Source organism: Python bivittatus, unplaced genomic scaffold (assembly GCF_059951505.1).
Source record: "Python bivittatus isolate LINGU-HERP-01145 unplaced genomic scaffold, Pbiv_v1 ctg000020_np1212, whole genome shotgun sequence".
NCBI lineage: Eukaryota > Metazoa > Chordata > Lepidosauria > Squamata > Pythonidae > Python > Python bivittatus.
The window spans coordinates 118,679,366-118,700,070 of NW_028277030.1; the positions used below are offsets into that span (position 1 = coordinate 118,679,366).

The following is a 20,705-nucleotide window of genomic DNA, read 5'->3' on the forward strand; positions in this document are numbered from 1 at the left end:
ATATATAAAATAAAACCAGGATAAGTTAGTAGAAAATATTATTACTTTGGAATCACTAGACCACTCTAAAAAAAAAAAAATTAAAAGAAGAAAAGTTTTTCAAGCCTACAGTACATGGAGGAAAAGCTTAAATAGACAGCACAAAAGAACATTTCTCTCTCTCTCTCTCCACATATATCTATTAAAGCTTCTATTTTAACAAAGTCCCCATCTAATAAAGTTGGATAGCATGCCTAGTTTAGATTATGTAATAGCTTAAGAAAGGGTAAGATAGATTCAGTGGTTACTAGTCATGAGGGCTACATATTATCTAGAGTTAGAAACAATGTTTCTAGTTATCAATTCTGAGGAACAAAATTATAGGGTGCTATTGTACTCCTGTCCTCTTTGTGGCCATCTCATAGCATGTGGCTGGTGACTGTGGGAACAAAATGCTGGACAAGACAGGTCTTTTGCTGATCCAGCAATGTGTTTCTTATGATCATAACATCAAACCATCCGCGTACATAATCTCATTATTGGCAACAATCCTAAACTGACAGCCATAAAGTTTGCAACAGGCCGTAATAGCATGGATGGCTAGTTCAGAGGTCCCAAAGAACAATTTTGTACTGAATAATCTGGACCTCTTAATTATGAAGGGGAAAGGAGAGTGAAGAGTATCTGGAGAGAATACAGAAGAATTGCTTGCCATCATGGGAATTGGAGGAGTGCACATAAGCAGATTTCTGACCGTGAAACAACCATAGGTAGTGCTGACATTTGCTAAATTAATTTGCTTGGTGGGTCTGAATCAAATCTGAGCCAAATGTAGGTGTCATGATTTTATTGCCAGGAACGTGTTCCAAGCTACAGTTCTACTACCTCATCACTGAGGTAGCAGAGTTTTGCTTCCAGTAGCTTCTGACAATCTGGTACTAGGAACAGCCAACCACTTTCTGGATCCAGTCGTGAACTACATATCAGGGATGTGCAGCACTTTGGATTCAGTTCCAGAAAGGTGCTTCGGAGCACGTAAGGGAGGGCTGTGAATTTAGCACCTCTTTGCAGCTCTTTAAACTGGCTGTGCCTTTTCCTGGGATCACACAGCTGAAATCCTGGGAGTCATAACTGCTTTTAAAAGTTGCCAGCATACCTTACAACTGTATCCCTTTGTGCTCTTAAGCACAAAGATTTCTTTTGGCATCAAATCAGAAGCACTGCACAACCCTACAAAATGTATAACTTTGCTATGAAAAATTAGCAATTCAGGCACATGTTAACACACGGATGCATCGCTTTTTAAAAAATGGAATACTAATTAATACACAGTTGGGGTTCCTTTCCTATTTGAACATATGTTTAATATAACATGAGGAGCTAGAAAGCACTATTGCTAGGCCAAATCCTGCCCAAATTAGGGTTACTTTTTATTTTTCTAAAAAAAGACTTCATATTTTCATGTCAATTGTGAGAACTGCCTTCATCTTCCAGGTGCCCTTCTGGGATTTGCCAGGTGACACTGCCCTGTCAACTGGTAAATCTCTGAAGAAAACCAAGAAGCCTTTGCAAGCCGATGGAAGCTTTTATTCTCCTACGTGAAAGAAAGTAAGGCAGGTGCCCCCTTGTCCTCTCCCACTAAAGATTTCAGAAGAAATCCTCTCCCACTCAAAATTTGCCTTGTTCCCTTTAATCTACCCTCATCCTTCACAAATGGAAGGAATTAAAAGGAAGTGAAAAAGTTCTGCACAGCATTAGAAAATGAACAATATAATAATGACAGCAAGGTATGTCAAAAAACTAGGGAATTTTTAATGTTATTGTTAAATGTTCTAGGCAGAAAAGTTAACATTTCTACAAGGATAGTATTTTGTACTAGTCAATAAAATTATACTATATATCACTGTACTGCTCTTGTAAATCTGTTCCTGAGCATCTCCTGACATTTAAATGGAGTGGATTAATGAGCTACATATTAGGAATGTCTTGGTCCTTATTTATTTAAATAACATTATCTGCAACTTTAATAGAAAAAATTCCTATATATTTCTGAAAATGTACTTTAGATGCTTAGTCTAAATCTCTCTTTCAGCTTATCATTGAGTGAACAGAGGAGGCAATAATGTGGCTATCTAGGACAGGGAAATCTTGGCATTCATTTAATTCTTAACTGACTACAAGCCTAGAGATTCTACTATGTTTATCTGAAAGGAAGAAAGACCTGCTGAAACCAATCCCGAAAGCTCTCCCGCCAATAAATATGGCCATGTGACATAATTCCATATAACTTTACATTTAGACACACTCCAAAAATGGCAACACCAGGATAAAAAATCCAATTAAAATGAATTGAATAAGTACCGATTAAAGTTAAACGCTTGCAAAAGAAAGCATCTAATTTCGAAAATTAGATCAATCCTTCATCTCCTTATGGATACAAAAACAATTCTCCATCTCACATGTGCACATAACTACAGTACACTCATACAGCCTCCAACAGAAACAGTCTAAAGAAAAAAACACTGAGGGGGGATGGGGTAAGGGAGGGGTACCTCCTTTGGGAAGGAGAGGAAAGAGAAGGGAAGGGGTACTAATTGGGATGAAAATGGACAAAGGAAAAGGCATAAACAGGAAAGGAATAGCAAGAGAGAAACTGCGGAAAGTTTAACCTGTGCTTATGCTAGGCTCGGCAAATATAAATCAATGGATGCACATCCTGTCCTATAATTTCAGTGGCTTTCATTCCAAGGTATGCATAGAATCTTTAGTCCTCAGTTGTGAAATTATGCAGCAGTCTTCTCCCATTAAAAGGGGAGCAGAATAAGACAGTGCTAGCTTACCCTCTGCCACTGCCCTCCACTGCAGAGGGTAAGGGCAATGAGGCAGAAGAGGGGAAAAAGCCACCACTATAGCTTCTGTCTTGCTGAGAAGGAGGATGCTAGAGAAACGGTCAGAGCCCAAGAGACTCTCTATCCCAGAACTCCACTCCACATATTTCTAAAGGTTTCGCTCTCAGTGAGAAAGAAGAAATGATAGCTGGCTTCTCCTGCTCTCCTTGTTTATACTATGTATTTGTACCTACACGGCTCCAACTCCTGTTTATTCCCTAGCATTTGTCTCTTGCAAATATTAGGCAACCTTTCCAATGCAAAATTAATTATTTGGGAAAAGTTCAGGTGATACCTTTGTGTGTGGATCTCAACATCCAAGGAGTGGTAAGCAACTTCTTCCCTCTCAAAATCACATTGTGACCTCATGAATAATTAGTTGGCCCTAGGAACAAATGCCTGCAGCAGAGACTATACTTTTGAGTTGGAACTCTGCACTATCCTGGAAGATGGCTGTTCTACTTCAGCTTGAACACATCCAGTGAAGGGAGTTCATCACCTCCCTTGGCAGGTGATTCCACTGCTGAAAGGTTCTTACTGTTAGGAAGTTGCTCTAACATTGATTCAAATCTGCCTTTCTATAACTGAAATCCATTAATCTGTGTCCTGTACTTTGGGACAGCAGCAGCAACAACCACAAAAGGTCTTGCACTTCTTAAATGTGACACCTCTTCAGTTACTTGAAAACTGCTATTATGTCCCCCCCCAGTTGTCATTTCTCAAGGCATTTGATTTCTTTTTCCAAAATGAAAAACACATTTATCACTATTAAATTCCATTTCCTATTTTCAGCCCACTTCTCTAACCTATCAAGATCACTCTGAAATCTATTTCTGTCCCTCTGAATATTAGCTGTGTCATCTACAAAGTAGCAAGAATTAGCCAGATGAATTGTCACTGACATTGAAGAAACATGCAGTAAACAATTTCTCTGCATTACAGCCTGAAGTTTAGTGTACGTGCCTTTGCATATAAGTTCCCAAATGAATAAGTCTTTCTTAACTCAATTAGCCAAGGTGGAATAGGTAGCCTTGAAAACAGAAAAGCAGATTTAAATTCAGAGGCAAAAGTTAATAAGGACATTTTCAATTCTGGAATGACATGGGCAAAAAGGTATTCTTTCTGCATTGTTGTTGTTGTTTAGTCGTTAAGTCGTGTCCAACTCTAAGATGCCTTTTGTATTTTGGTCTCCTTAATAATGTAAATCAGGATTAGGCAAATTTTGCTCCCCAGCTTCCAATCTGTGACCTTCAGAGCTCCCCAAGATTCAGCAGTATACTTCTGGGTTTTGGTGTGGTTTTTGGCTGCCCTTCCTGAGGTACAATCCTTAACATAATTCTTTTTCCACAGTGCTTAACTACTGAGAACCTTTAACACTTCCTATACTCTAAAAAAAAAAAAAAAGTCCAAATGCCTCTCAGTGACCTCACTGTATGACCAGACATAACCCTGAGACCTTGTGAGATTAATAGTATGTTTTTCAAAAAATACAGCTCCAGTTCAAAAATAAAACAGACCCCCCCGCCAAAACAAAACCCAAACCCTTATTTATTTAGCCATAGCATAAAATTGGTAGAAATTTGCTAAGGAATGTTCACTGGTCCAATGTCTCTGACAGGGAATGGCTGAATTTTAATGTAGATAGATGGACATTGACACACTAGTGCAGACAAACAATGTCTAAGCTTTGATTAACTTGGCAGATGTAATGTGAAGCATCCTATGAGCTGACATTTTCATAACCTAATTGCCTAAATCAGCAAACTGACACTCTCCTAACTGAACTATCTAAATCAGGCTTTCTCAAATTTGGTCCTCCTCACTTAGGTGGACATCAATGATCGGAAATCTCAATCAGCGTGATATTGTAAGAATTCTGGGAGTTGACAGGCATACCTTAAAGAGTGCAGAGGTTCAGGAATGCTAGTCTAAATAATACAGTAGAGTCTCGCTTACCCGACATAAATGGGCCGGCAGAACGTCGGATAAGCGAAAATGTCGGATAACAGGGAGGAATTAAGAAAAAGCCTATTAAACGTCATAGGCTAGACACGCGCGCCTGGTGCACCTGTTGCAATCGATTTTTGCGTTGTGGCGCCGCACCATCAGGAGCAACAAGAAAGAGAACACTCACGCTTGCAAACAAGCGGCACACTTTTCTCGTCACTGATTTATGCGTGTTGTGTTTTTTTTTAGGGGCATCGGATAAGACGGAATGTTGGATAAGCGAAGGTCGGTTAAACGAGACTCTACTGTATGTATTTACTGAAAGAAGCTTATAAAACTTTGTCTTATTCACAAACTACGATTTTTTTTATACTAAGATTGAAAATGCAACTTTATTATGGTTGGAAATGCATACTTGATTATATATATTCACACATGCATCACCACAGCTGTGCATTAATTTAATAAAAACAGGCCATCTGTTACACACAATTATAGTCATTTGGATTAGAGGGAGATGCACAAAAATACTGCAAAAGAGATTCAGGCATATGAATAATTAATAACATATAGACTTTTATTAAGGCATTTTGGTCCATCAGTAATTTCAGGTAGTCCTCGTTTAGCAACTGTTTGCAGTTATGATAGTGATGAAAAAATAACTTTGTGACCAATGTCCACATTTATGATCTTCGCAGGTCTGTAAAGTAAAGGAAAACTGAAGTAAGCTTGTAAGCACAGTCCTGGTCTCACTTAGCGACTGCTTCACTTAATGACCAAGTTGCCAATCCTAATTGTGGTCGCTAAATGAAGACTACCTGTACTTTGAGCCTCAGAACTATCTGAATTAGAGTTAACAAATTTTAATCTATTTAAAAACTACACTAATCAATGAAAACATTAAAATATTGAGATGGAGATTATACATTTTTACTGAGATTGGCACATTTTAATGAGTTGTTTTGAGAACTAAGTCAAGATATATTTAAAATTTGAGGCTATTTCCATTTTGATGTAAAAATATAAGAGGATATGATGATAAAATAGTTACTTAAAAGTGAACAATGCTACTAAACCAAAAGCAAAAATAACTAATACATTATAAAAACCATAACCATAAAGCAGTTTTCGCTTTTCTTTTCAAATCTGTGTGGTCATGACTGCTGTTTTATTGCTGTAGTTCTATTTGTTACTGCAAAGCTACTCTGGAAAAATATATTTGAAGAGCGGAATGTAAATAACAACACCACAATTCAGACTCCTGTTAGAAACCTTGCCAGAGCTTTGGACAGATTTTTTTTAATGGATAGCAAGTTATTATTTAAATAACTATTATTTAAAACATGTATTGCCAACTTTAATAATCTTTCCCAAATATTGTTTAAATTCAGGCTTCCAGTCAGCATATAGTTTGCTTTGGTCACTTTGGTAGATGACTAACAGACTGTAGGAATGTTTTGGACAAAATTACACTCCATAAAGTAACACTGCAGGCCTGTACTTCTCCATGATCCCCAGGGATCACCGGATTTGCAGGTAGTAACAAAGAGAGTTTTCCAGCAATTAAGGTTAGTGTACTAGTTGTCAGCTCTATCACCTCCAGTTGGGAATATCAGATTGAATCTGGTGCAAAGCATGGTAGCTAGGTTAACTGGTACAAGGCAAGGGGATCAATTTCACAGACTTACTTGGCAAGCCTCACCATCTGAGGCAGGGTTCCTCAACCCTGGCAACTTTAAGACGGGTGGACTTTAACCTCCAGAATTCCTCAGCCACCCTTGCTGGCTGGGGAATTCTGGCAGTTGAAGTCCACCCATCTTAAAGTTGCCAAGGTTGAGGAACCCTGATCTGAGGGAATGGACTTTATGACCTCTATGGCCCCTTCCAGTTCTATGATATGGGAGAGGTTGGGCTGAGAGAGAATGACTCTGCCAAGGTCACCCAGTGAACTTCCACTGGTGAGGATGGACTTGAATCTAGATTTCCTAGATTCTGGTCAAACATCTTTAACAGCACAAAATCTGTCAATGCACATATATCTACATTTAACTAAGACTAAAGCATTAAAATCTAATTCCAATATAAATAAAAAAGGAAAGTACCTCAAACAATAATTACAAACATAAAAAGTGTAATATAGTATAAATCAACATCTATAGATTGCAACATTCAGATTTTAGACCAATTTTAATATAGCTGGTAAAACAGGTGTACCTAAAATGGAACAATAATCCATAAGGTCAGACAATTGTGAAAAAGCCCCCTTTTACTTTCCAGCCTGAGAGATCTTATTGGCAGGGACATAAACAGGTAAATTCTTATAGCTGCAAATGGACCTTCAAATACTGCATTTCTACACTATGAGCACTGAGCTGGAGAACTTTAGCAATATAGTTTACATTACCTGAATTAACTGTTAGTATTGTCTTAAGCAACTCCTCAATTTTCAGAAACCTAGGCCTTTCATTACCTAACAATGTTTATTTCTACTTAGTTTAATGGCAAATTATATTTGATTTAGGGCCTCTTTCCTTGTTATGTGTTGATATCTTTCCATGGCAAAATTCCAATTTATTGCAGGAACCTAAAAATGTTGGGGAAAGTTCCCTGGTTGTTTCTGACCAATCTGCCTATATGAGAAGGAGAGTGAAGGTTTGTTGAGAATGGCCAGCAGGATTTCCCTTTCTATTAAATTTCACCACAGCAGCACAAGATTTTGCTGTGTGCACAGATCCTATACCATCTACTGTATAAAGCAGGAAGAGGACTGGGTCTTGCTGAAATCAAGCCCAGTAATTTGGTCTTCATTCCAGGTGTTGTATACAACTCCAGCTTTGAGAGAATGCTCTGAAATTAAATAGAATATTTGTATGAATACGTACATTTTCTTTCTGAGCAGCTTGCTATTAATTAGATTTCCGCCACTATTTTAAAAATATGCAGTCAAACTCAGAATTAATAAAGTCAACCTTATAAATCTATGTTCAAAGAAACAATTCCACTTGTTCACTTTTAGAGCCATGCTTGATTTAGGGAAAACAGTCATTCCTATGTCAACTGTATTCTTAGAGAATGCAGACCTTTCCTTTCCTTTCCTTTCCTTTCCTTTCCTTTCCTTTCCTTTCCTTTCCTTTCCTTTCCTTTCCTTTCCTTTCCTTTCCTTTCCTTTCCTTTCCTTTCCTTTCCTTTCCTTTCCTTTCCTTTCCTTTCGGTTACATATTTCATAGATTTTTTTTTCTTCAAATAAACAGGCTTGGAAGGCACTTGCAAGAGAAATCAATATTAAACACTAAACTCCATCTCAGCGGTAATGCATATTGACCTCCTCTATTTTTAAATGTCATTGCTAAGAACAAAGCAAATGCTTTTGGGTGTAGAAAAACATCTGCAGTTACACCAAGGTCACAGAAAATGGAAGAATGATATAGTATTGTTATGTTATGCTATATAATGGTATGCTATAAGAAAGGAAGAAAAATGCCATAAGCAACTACTTCTCTCTGCCTTCATTTTGTTGTTGTTATTGTTTGGAACGATTGGTATACTGAAGCAGACATAAGAACGCTAATGGAGAGCTTCAAGTTTGCTGTATTTTGAAAGCAAATGATAGGAATGATGATAAATAACTCTCTCTCCTCTTTCACATTACATTTTTATTTGTAGGTGCTTGCCAATGATAAATTACATTTAATAATTTATTGTTCACACTAATCAATATAAAATGCGCACATGTACGTTTTTAAAATTTAAGACACCCTACACAAATATGTATTTAAAGTTTGTGAAAACATATGTCAAATGTTGAAATACAAATTAAAAGATGAGTGTTAGAAGTTAAACAGTAAACTTTTTATCAAACTCTCAATGAATATCATAATTCTGTTAATACTGACAATCCACACGCAAATGCAAATAAAGGAGAAAATTCTTGAAATGTATATTCCCCCCACCTTTTTTTTTTTTTTGGCTGACATTCACAATTAAGTATATTTAATATTCATCAATGCATCTTGGAGGTTTTAGATACTTAGCCTGCAATTCTGCGTGCTATTATGTGGAAGTAAGCCCTACTGAATCAAATGGAGCTTACTTCTCAATAGGTAGGTGCAGAAGTTAATTCTTAGGAATGTAATACTAGACACATAACAGTGCTAGTGTTTATTTTAAGTAAGTTATTACAGAACTGAAACTTTATAAACTTTACTTGAGAGTGTCAATATTCTCATGCAAATGTCAGCATTCATCACATTTTCGGCATTCACCCAAAATATCTATCTGTTGATATTTATTTTCATAATTCATTATATTACCTACATTCTAGGTGAATTTGTTGCAGCTTAGATAATAAAAGGAAATGTCAATTCAAATTACACTGTTTTAAAGAAAATGAATAAGCTTGAACATCCATTGGGATGAATGAAAATTGCCATTTCCAGAGAAGTTTCAATAGGTTAAAGATTTCTAAAGTTTCTGAAGGTTAAAGATCTGCCAACAATGACTATGTTTGATATAGCAAACAGGCTAATTATTCTTGTAGTCTAGACATCTGAATGCAATTACTATCACAGATGCTCCAAATATGTTGATAAATACTGACTGCTAAGCAGAATGAGAGAGGCTAGTTTAAGACATACTTTTGAAATTTCCTTGGTTTAAACAGTGTGATGGAACCTATGTCTAAAACAATGCAATGCAAAAGGTGCAAAAGAATAACTAACTAGCTACAATTAAATAGTAAAAATGCAAATTCCTTCTGTTATATCCCATACTATATGAGTGCATTTCTGATTGCTCTCTAGATAATGTATGGAATGGAATCCTTCCTACTTTTCCTCCTTCATGTACCTCATGCTCTTAGAAAGGCATTTCTTGAGTGCCAGAGTGTCTCCACAGGAGGCTTGGGATTTAGTGTTTGGGTCTGCAATGAAAGCAGCCCAAATCTGATATAGGTAAGGGTGCTTTTCTGCCCAAGTATAGGTTATATCGCCTCTAACTGTACCTAGCCTTTCAACTCTTTTGTTGGATGTAGGAGGCAAGATAGGCAGATGGGAATAGTCTTTTGCGATCTAACTTTCAAATATACAATACTAGATGTTTTCTATTACAGTAATAAAGTTGCTAAGATAGGTTACATCTTATTTCAATGCACTGATAGCAAATAAAAGTTAGCAACAATACTATTTAAGTGGGAAAAACGTTGTATCTAGGGCTCCTCTGCTGAAACTCTTGAAAGCCAATACCAACGAAACCAGGTGCTTCCTGCAAGGATTTAAGAAATATAAGCCTTATAACAAGCCTTATTTTGTTGCTATTACTACTGTTTATACTGGACAGTTAACATGCATACTGCCCTAGCCTTAAGAAGTAAAGGAAGATAGGCCCTATCCCAAGAGGGTTACAATTTATGATTCAAGGCAAGAAAGGCTGCAGAAGACAAGGAAGGAAATAGAATTAGAAAAGCAAAGAACCTATATTATTGCTGTGGTCATAGAATAGTCACAGTAGGATGAATTGCTGTGCAGCGTATTCTAGAATATGACATGGAGAATATGACTCTGGCACATTCTCTTTGATTCAACCTACTCTTTAGGACAGCCTTTCCCAACCTGATGCCCTCCATATAGACAGACAGACAGACAGACAGACAGACAGACAGTCAGTCAGTCAGTCAGTCAGTCAGTCAGTCAGTCAGTCAGTCTGTCTGTCTGTCTGTCTGTCTATCTATCTATCTATCTATCTATCTATCTATCTATCTATCTATCTATCTATCTATCTATCTATCTATCATCTATCTATCATATTTATACAGTTGATGGCTATATAAATGGGAAAGCTGTGAGCAGAAGGGAAGAAAAGGTATTAATGGTCTTTTAAGCCAAGTAATATACAAAAACACACACACACAAACATCCCTTAAAATATAAATGCTCTAAATCTTCGGGAAGTAAAACCGATAAACCAGATTTGCAATCTGAACTCATAATAATATAATCTACTATCAGCCTGTCTTAATGAGCATTTAACTTAGTCTGATTTAAGCCATTGTCTTGAAAGGGTTTGTGGAGTTTTTTTTTTTAATTAAGGTTCATTAATTCAACAAGATTTAAAATGCCATTAATTCAACAAGGCTTCAGTGGAATTCAAAATTCTATTACATTTGTGTAGAAGACAAAGAATGAAAGTGATCATCTACAGGTAGTCCTCGGTTAATGACGGTAATTGGGACCAGAATTTCCATCACAAATCAATGTGGTCATAAAGCGTGACCAGTGAAGTGTGAGTGCAGTGGGGCTGGCTGCTGCTGGGTGGGGGAGAGTGTGAGCAACTTACCAGGGCAACTTGTGAACTTCCCTGCTGGCTTCCCCATTGATTTTGCTTGTGAGAAGCTGGCAGGGAAGGTCACAAATGGCAATCACATGACTGTGGGACCCTGCAAGTGCCGTAAGTGTGAGCTGGTTGCCAAGCACCCAGATCATGATCTTGTGGGAGTGCTGGGATGGCCCAAACTTCGAGGACCAGTTGTAAGTACCACTTGTTCAGCGCCACCATAACTTTGAATGGTTGCAGAACCAGTGGTTGTTAAATGATATATTATTTAACATATATGGTTACCAGTGGTTGTTAAATGATATATTATTTAACTGTATATTACTGAAGTATTTTTCAGGATTTTTAAGGATAATATGCTACATGTTAAAACTGGGTAGAAAAATCAACACTTGGAAATAATTTTGCTTAATTTGAAAATATAAGATTTAATATAAAAATTAAATATAAAAAGCTCAGACTTATTAATTTTAATATAAAGAGGCTCAGTCATTATAATAGTGCTTTCAAATATTTTGTGTACCTCTAATTATTCAACATTACTACTTTTAAAATTAATAATCTTTTTATGTTGTCTGCAGTGTCTTTTATGAGTGATTACATATATGACACATACCTTTATTTGGAAGAGAAATTAATCATATTGTCATTTGTTAGAAGCGTACTAACCACTGTTTGCAACTGAGTCTGCATTTTTTAATTGGATCTTTGGAAACAATTCTGAATCCCCAGATTGTTAGCTGTTATATTCATTAAGTATATGCTTTTGAATGTGAAAGGAGCTGCTGTTAACTGAGCTTCAGCAGACTGTCTGTATTTATTTATTTTACACATGTCTATAGTGACCAATCACGAGATTCAGCTGTCCTGACATTTTCCATAGAATTTTCTCTCCTGAATCTGGATTAATGGTACTCTGCTCAAGCCTTTGCTCCAATATTAGTAGAACTGCATGGGATGGGAACAACCTCTGCATCTTTCCTGTTACTCTTCTCACTTCTGCCATATTCCCAGCACTAGAGAATGAACAACTGCAGTATAAGAGACATTTGTAATTATTATCCAATTCCAGCAATGCCTGCAAATGGATTCAGATCGTGCACCATCACTATTGGAAACTGTGCAGGAAACCAACACAGAGAAAACTTATTGCTTCAGAAAATATTCCCTCAATGTGTGAAGGAAAGCAGAGCTGAATGCATGGGGTGTGAGTACAGGCCAACAGATACAGTACATGCAATTCTAATTGTGTGTGTGATCATCTATATGGGGCATCAACTTGGAATTTAGAAACTATTCAGATGGTAGCTATAAAAACACCAGGTAACTATTATAAGCATAGGTTTGATTCTTAGAAATAAATATTGCTTCCTTCTGTTCAACTGACATCCATTATTACATTAGTCTGAATCCTTATAAACTGAAAATAACTGGAAAGTTTTGGGGGGTAATCTAGTAACCAAGCATATCCTGCTTGCCAGATGCCATAGATTCTAGCTGGTTATTTCTCTGGCTCCTACCTACTTGGGGCATGTCTGAAACACAGTGGGTGTTGACAAGGAGATGCTTTGAGGATTATGCTGCATACAATAAACCATTAAAGTCTTCCCCCACCCTTTCTGACAGAGTTAAAATGACATATCTATGACAGTGTGTATGGAAAAAGCTGCAACAGTTGATCCCTGAAGGACATATGTTATGTAATTCTAAGCATGCCTGCTCAGAAGGCAAGATGACATCTGACATTAAATGTGCCTTTGCATCTAATATTAACTGATAATGAATAGGATGGAAAGGGAATTTAACCCTAATTTCACTGCTGCAATCCTGATGAAAATATTTCTACTGAAATCATTAGGAGGAAATTGGCATCAGTTGAAAATTCCTATGCCTTACTCAAATACTTTTACTTCTGTGTAAACATGCTAAGGATTACGCTGCATCCACGAGGGACTAATCCACAAGAAGCCAATTGTTCCACTTTTATTCTTCAGATTTTATTCTCCTCTCTCTGTAGACTCAGCTGCAATCAGCACTGTATAAAGTCATTTATTCTTATCAAGTAATTTTTGATGTTTCAATAAAGGTTGTTTTATTCATAGATGTTTATACCTCAGCATTTAATCATCTTAATTTTGGAAGATCCCATTTTGCTTCCAAGCTGTCAGTCATTCAGCTATCAGGAAAAAAAAAAAAGCCTGCCAAATAGGTGCAAGTAATAATAACAGTAATAATCTGCTGCTACTGTAATAATCTACTGCTGCTACTATAGTTTATTTATAATAAATAAATAAATAAATAAATAAATAAATAAATAAATAAATAAATAGCTAGCTGCTGTTACTACTATTTCTATACAAACTTTCACCCAAAAGAAAAGCAGTATATCAGTTTTAGAGCTGCATAGCATTTCATATTCAAAATAAAAAAGATGCTTTGGAAAGAATAGGGGAGGTCACATAGCGCCCATCTGAATCTCCTTAAACCAGACACATTTTTCCTGGGACTGAACTGCAGCTGTAGAAATCCAGGAGCTTGCAAAGCATTGCCTTTTCTATAGGTAAATTAGGCTTCAGTGATAATCAGTACCCGATTAACATTGCAGGAGCCCTGTCTTAAAATATACCTCCCACTGAAAGCAATGAAATTTTAGGAAGTTTCCATATCATCAGCATCTTAGTGTTTTTCCTGCAGGTGCAGGGTCTGCTTTTCAGATCGACGAGCATCATTTCCCGCGATCAAACACAACAATCGGGTCCAACTGGGTGATTTTCATGTCCGCATTGTGTCCTGACACCTTTGCTTTGGTCTTCCGCGTGGGCATTTGCCATTGGTGTTAAAATGGTAGGTGGTGCAGGTGACGGTGTGGGGTGCTGCTTGTAGAATGTGGCCATACCACTGTAGCTGTTTTCCCCGCATTTTCTGTTATCAGTGCAATGCTCATCTGCTGCCAGACTGTATAATTGCTGATGTGGTCAAAACGCCTAATGACCAGTGGAGCATGTGCATCTCCATGACATGTAAAGGGCACACAGCACTTTAAGTGGTTGGCCAGCACTCAGTGCTATACAGTGATACTGGGCGGATCGTCATTCTGTACACTTTTGATTTTAGGTGAATTGGCATGTGCCTATTGCAGTGATCTCTTTCCACCCTTGCGTGCACTTCCCCATTAATGCTGCCGTCACTTTGCAGGTGGGTTCCTAAGTAACGGAAGGAGTTTGTCTTCACTAGATCTTCACCACTGACCTGAATGGTGGAGGTGCTCAGGCTAGTCTCCAGATACTCAGTCTTCTTGATATTGAGGCACAAACCGAATTGGCCAAGATAATCGTTCCGTGTCTGGACACAGTGCTGCAGTTCTTCCCTAGTGGTAGCTGCAAGCAGGACATTGTCAGCGTACAGCAAGGGGGCACTGTGATGCAGGTCTCACGTGATGGTATCCATGACAAGAATGAACAGCAACAGTGACAGTGCAGAGCCTTGGTGCATGCCAAATTTCACAGGAGAGCTGTTGGAGAGGCCGGTGGTGTACTTATTCGGCTGCTGGTATTATCATAAAGCATCTGGACCCATTTTATGAGTAGCTCAGGCACACCATGGTCATGTAGCATGTACCATATCAGCTAATGCAGAACATGGTCAAAAGCTTTTTCTAGGTCGAGGAAAGCCAAGGGTAATGACTTCTTTTCTCTATGCTTCTCCATGAGCATGTGAGCCATGAAAATGGGGTCAGGAGTACTCAAGCCTTTGACAAAATTGCACTGGTTAATACTGATTTCAACAATGTCATGGAGGTGCTGGTTGAGGATCTGCTCAAACATTTTCATTGTATGTGACAGGAGGTGGATTGGTCAGTAGTTGGACCAGTCTGCTGGGTCGCCTTTGTTTTTGAAGAGGGGAACTGTGATACTCGTGGCCCAGTCAGCAGGCGTGTGGCCAGAGTCCACAGTGGCATTGAAGGGGTTTGTCAGCAAATTGGCTGCTGTGCCACAGAGGTCTTTCAGCTTCCAAACATCTGCTGGGAGATTGTCTGGGCCAGGTGCTTTCGAATACTTTATGCCACTAACAGCTTTGGTAACCTCTTCAGGGGCAACATGCAGGACTGGGCCAGCATTAGTCATGCCATCAGGAGTTGGTGGGTGGAAATTCAACACTAGAGATTTTGTCAAAATGCTGCTGCCAGTGTTTCAGGATTTTGAATTTATCCTGCTGTTGCCGTCCATTTTTATCCTTAACATACATGTAGTGTTCAATGTCTTTTGCTGCCGTGGCATGCATTTTCGCTAGTCAATAGATGTTTTTCTCACCTTTCTTTGTGTCCAGTTGCTCATATAAGTCCCAGTAGGGATTGGTTTTGTCCTTTGCAACAGCTTTCTTGGCTGTTCTTCTTGCAGTGATGTACTTTTGCCAGTTTTCATAGGTCTTCTGCACATACCAGTTCTTGTAAGCCACCTTCCTTTCCCATACTTTCTGCTGCACTTGCTCCATCCAGAGCCATGCTCGCTTGTCAATTCGATGACAACCTGGTCTCATAGTGCCTAGGGTTATTCTCGCAGCAGTGGTGACTGACTTGCAGAGGGCAGTCCATGTGGCGTCAATCGAGCCTGTCAAGTTTCCATACCCTTGTAGGAATTATATATTTGATTCAGCACAAGTAAACGTAATAATATCAAATTGCATTACCACTATAGTTTAAACCCCCAGAAAAAAATAGATGTAACTGCAAGCATCATAAAAACATACACTGCAAAAGAAACATAAACATCTAAATGGAAAGAGAAGGAAATATAACAGAAGCATTTGTCTTAAAATGACCTGTGTCTGAGTCACGAATTATACTAAAAATATTGCAACTCTACTCCATGTTTCATAGCTGTACAATCCATTTTTTATTTGTAACACTTCCATATTTCTAATTTTATACTTATTTTTTGAGGAATAAAAAAATGAAACAGCAGTCAAAATGTTTTATCAATTGACACGTTATATGTTATTCTGGTATACTAAAAAGATACACTGATTTTTATAAAATATAAGGAAAAGAGTAAAAGTTACCAGTATATCGTTATAATGAAATTTGTTTGGGAATGATTGTTTTTAAGTGAAAAGAGTGAGCTCCAAACAAACTAGTGTGTATTTTTCAGTTTATTGAACAGAAGCCACTGAAAAAAATTGAAAATGAAAAAAAAAAAGAATGCTAATAGGCAATTCACTCTATTTCATACAATTTCTTATGTTTTCATTAGTTACATTATTTTTAATGTATCTTTTCATTAACTGAAAATGGAAATATTTGAATTTCAAAACAATTCATCTTAAACTTTTCTTGTGCCTACCTCTTGAGTCATAACAGATATCAGATTGCATGTTTGAATTGGCATAAGGTAATGAATGCAAAAAAAAAAATCATACACACACACACATCAGAATTATAAAATTATGATAACAGAAAATACCTCAATTAATCAAATCAATGGACTGGCTCATGTATGAACACTGAGGCCCAGGTCACACAAAGGGAAGAGAACAAGCCTATCTAGGACTTATTTAACCATCATTATAGCATCAGCATTAGTATATTCAGAGCCCTGTTTCCAAGAGTTTTTGTTATCTGGAAAAATGACTGCTTCCTAGATTAAAAGCTAAAAGATCTAACTGTAGATTCATTCTTTCATTGCTTACCTCATTGCAATATTATATGATTCAGGGTGGATGCATGTTTGATCCAAAGGATTTGGCTGCTGAATGACATTTGCTCCAGCTTTGGTTTTCTTTTTACACTGTTTCTCATTTGTAGCTACTTTATGGCCCCCAGCTGCAAGCTCACTCTGTTGACTGAGGTCCAAAAAGAGAAAAGGATGTAGTTATCATTAAACTAGTGACCATCGTATGTATCTTTTTCACTCCTGCCCAATGGGCAAAGCTATAAAACCTCAAACTCAATATACAAATTCTGCAGACATTGCTAACAAATGAGCATGAGCTTTATAATTAACAAATCTTCAAAAATTCTGCATACAGTGGACCTGAAGAGCTTTAATTTAATATTGGTATTTGTGTCAATCTCACTTGAAACTGGGAGGAATTTTTTTTAAAAAATAGGCTCAATATTTCAAGCACAGAGCATAGGGTAAATGTGCATAAAGGCTTTGGTTCATCCCACAACATCTTCAGCTCATGAAGCATAGTGCAATTGTAGAACACATGGCTTGCATTTTGAGGGCACCAGATTCAATTTCTGACAACCTCAAGTAGCCTGAGAAAAACCTTGAAACGACATTGCTGGTCTGTAGAGCCAATATTAAGCTAATAGACAATGGTTAGAATTGTTATAAAACAGATTCATATGTTTTCTATAAAAGGATCAGACATCAGACTGGGAATCCCTCTGCTTTCTTCTTGATAACTGAAATAACTTTTCTTTTTCCTTGTTTTGTGTGGGTGAGTTTGTTGGCTTAAAATCTTGATATGTTGAATCAGTGTTTTATTATTTTCTTATATTGTGCACAGCCATTGTATCTTATAATCCCACTTTATATGCCAAAGAAAACTGCACTTATAAACTTACTATTACACAGCCACAAGTGGTGCGTGCACAGAGCTATTATCAACTTATATTTTTATTTAATTTTTATGGCTTTTCATTGAAGTCCAAGACCAGTTTTAGATTGGAAGATATGACTCCATATATTAAAAACATATGTATCAAGATGAGAGCCAGAATTCATTGCACTGCCTTACAATGGTTTTTTTCCCCTTCTGTGTAGACCATACCAACTGCCCCTCAAAGATAGGTACAGCTTCATAAGATATCTTAGGCTCGCTGGTGCAGCAAGCTCAAAGGTATTAATATGGGGGAAGGGAAGTGTTTTTAAGATATCTCTATATCTAAGGTTGGGTCAACCTTCAGCTTTTGAAATGAGCCCTTGTGCTTAGTTCCAGAGTGTGTTCAATCAAATTGCTATTATATTTCTGTTCTGCTTAAAATTTAATTGAACTGTCATTTGGTGTTTCTTTCCTTGGAAATGATGAGAAATTTTATTATGACATATAGTCTTTACTTGCCAGAGAGTATCTATAGCTGGGCCAAAGTCAAAATGGCATTGTAAGACATAGTTACATGCAAAAATGTCTATGGTAGTTACTACTATTGAGGGCTGCAACATGTGGGTGGGATAATGTGGAAAAGGAAGAGAGGAAAGAGGCTCTGTTTCTGTTTATTCTCTCCTTCCACTCCCACTAGAATTTCTATGATGTGACTCTACATTCTCAGATTTAGTTTTATTTACTACATTTTATAGTTTCTTTGTCAAAGGAAGCAATATTTATTAGAGTTAGATGGATCTATATCTCATCTTTTAGGATATAAATCCTTCCAAGGTGACTCATAAGTAACATTTACTATTTTGTAAATCCAAAACAAATGGAATCAACATATAACAACTCAGCAAGTCTTCCCATATGGCCGTTGATGAGGATGGATGGGAGGTGGGAGGAGTGCAAAATCAGTGGGAAAAGACTGCCTTGTCTCCCTCCTTGTTTATTTCATTAGCAAAAGAGTTGATAATATCTAAAACCTGAGTTATGAACTTCACAGCTGAGCTGAGATGTGACTCTGGGACTCTACTCCCTACATCACATTGCTATTCTATGAAACCTTTTATGCTGTGGTTGAGTAAATGGCAGACTACATATTACTTTTCATCCTGAATGCAGACTCTCAAGACAAAGATTCTAACTTATTGCCTGCTGGGATCTTTCTTTTATCAAATCTCTGCTTACATGTGGAAGATAAGTGATCAGCCCCACACCTTTTTATATTACCTGCAGAATGTTCTGATATATTCCTGGTTGATCCTGATAAAGCCAGCACATTGTTGAAAGGATTTTGGCCCCAGTCCTTTGACATCTTTAAGCTGTTCCCGATTGACAAATGGTCCATTTTTCTCTCGCCATTCAATGATGTTTTTAGCTCTGTTAGCATTCAGTCCTGCAATATGTCTAAGAAGCATAATGAAAGATTTGGAATTACGTTCCAAAACAAGTAAGTTCCCTTGAAACCAAGGTGGTTGAGCTGAAAATGGTTAGAGAGTCAGATTGGTATGTAGAAGACATCTTTTGGGATGTGATAACTTTGTCCTACTCTCAAGATAAAAACTTACTTGCCATTAGGGAGAACAGAAGTGTTGGGAAAAGATAACACTGTTATGAGATGAGGTATTGCTATAGGGAGATTCAGTTCTTAGGTGAGGAGTCTAATAGTGAAGATTTTAATTTGGGGGTGGAGGGCTTTTAGTTGTAGGTGATTTGATCATAAGACACTGATATGTGGTGAGACAGAAGTGTTATGGAACCTACAGAAAACAGTGACTATAATGCTGTTACATTTAACATACATAAAAATGGGAAAAAGCAAACAGAGTCACATTTGACTATAAAATAGGGAACTACTGAAAAATGCAGAGCATTGGTGAAAAACAGACTGAAAGGAAAACTAATGAGGGCCTAATCTCTTCATAATGCCTGGAAGTAATTTAAAGCCACAATGATTGATGCCCAACTGGAATGTATTCTACAATGTAAGAAAGATTTAACCACAAAAAGACCAGCATGGCTTTCCAGAAATTTCCAGGAAGCTATAGGAGTTAAGAAAACTTCCTTCAAGAAATGGAAATCTTATTCAAGAACAAAATGGAACATCAACTTTGACAGAAAAACAGTAATGTGATAATAATGCAAAAATGGAATTCGAGGACTATAAGGCAAAAGCACATTAAAGGAAACAACAAAAACTTCTATCAATATATTCAAAGCAGAAAACTGGCACAGAAGTGGTTGGGTCATCAGACAACATAGCTGTGAAGTGAACATTCAAGAGATTGCAGAGAAACTCTGAATGAATTATATGCATATGATATAAAATTGCATAGGAAAGTTATCTGAGCCTGTGTTAACTTTATCAGGAGGGAATTCAGACAAATAAATCAAATTGAGGAAACAAGAGAAGTTATTCTAGGACATTTTGAGAGACTGCACAGTAACGACTCACCAGATCCCAACGGCATCCACCCAAGAGTTCTTAAAGAACCTCAGAGGTGAAATTGTTGAACCCTCAGAAAAAAAAATTGGTTCAGAGGACTGGAAGGTAGCTAATGTTACACCAGTTTTAAAACAAAGGGATTTGGGAGATTATAGGCTGCTTAGCTTAATGTCTGTTCCAGGAAAATTGGTAGAAATATGAATCAAAGAGAAAACAACGAAGCAGTCAAAGAAGCAAGTCCCGCTGAAGGAAAATAAGCATGGATTCCACAAAGCAACTACTGCCTCAATAAACCTCCCTGCTGATCACCTTGGAAACAGCAGCTTCTTTCTAGCTTACTTGTATCATCTGAGCAAAGTACACAGAAGAGAGACTTTTTGGTGGCAGCTTCATCATTCTGAAATAGTTTAACTCTCAAGGTCTGGATGCCGCCCCCTTCCCCCATTACTAGTTTGCAAGGTGGCAAAGATGGTGCTTTTCTGTCATGCATTCTGTCTCTTTGGGCAGTTATTTTTAAGTAG

At 37.4% G+C, this 20,705-nt stretch overlaps 1 protein-coding gene across 2 annotated transcripts in view; it reads right to left on the reverse strand.

Moving 5' to 3' along the window:
* Positions 1-20,705, reverse strand: part of SRBD1 (S1 RNA binding domain 1) — a 206,253-nt gene that overhangs the window by 9,607 nt on the left and 175,941 nt on the right. The window contains exons 18-20 of one of the 2 annotated variants that reach the window (XM_088147769.1): positions 18,969-19,145; positions 16,827-16,979; positions 6-5,514 (exon numbers count right to left, since the gene is read on the reverse strand). In XM_088147769.1, coding sequence (XP_088003895.1) covers positions 5,454-5,514; positions 16,827-16,979; positions 18,969-19,145 — 391 coding nt within the window. In that variant the 3' untranslated portion in view covers positions 6-5,453. Of the gene's footprint in view, positions 1-5; positions 5,515-16,826; positions 16,980-18,968; positions 19,146-20,705 lie in introns of those variants that run through there. The other variant, XM_088147762.1, reaches the window with a different exon arrangement.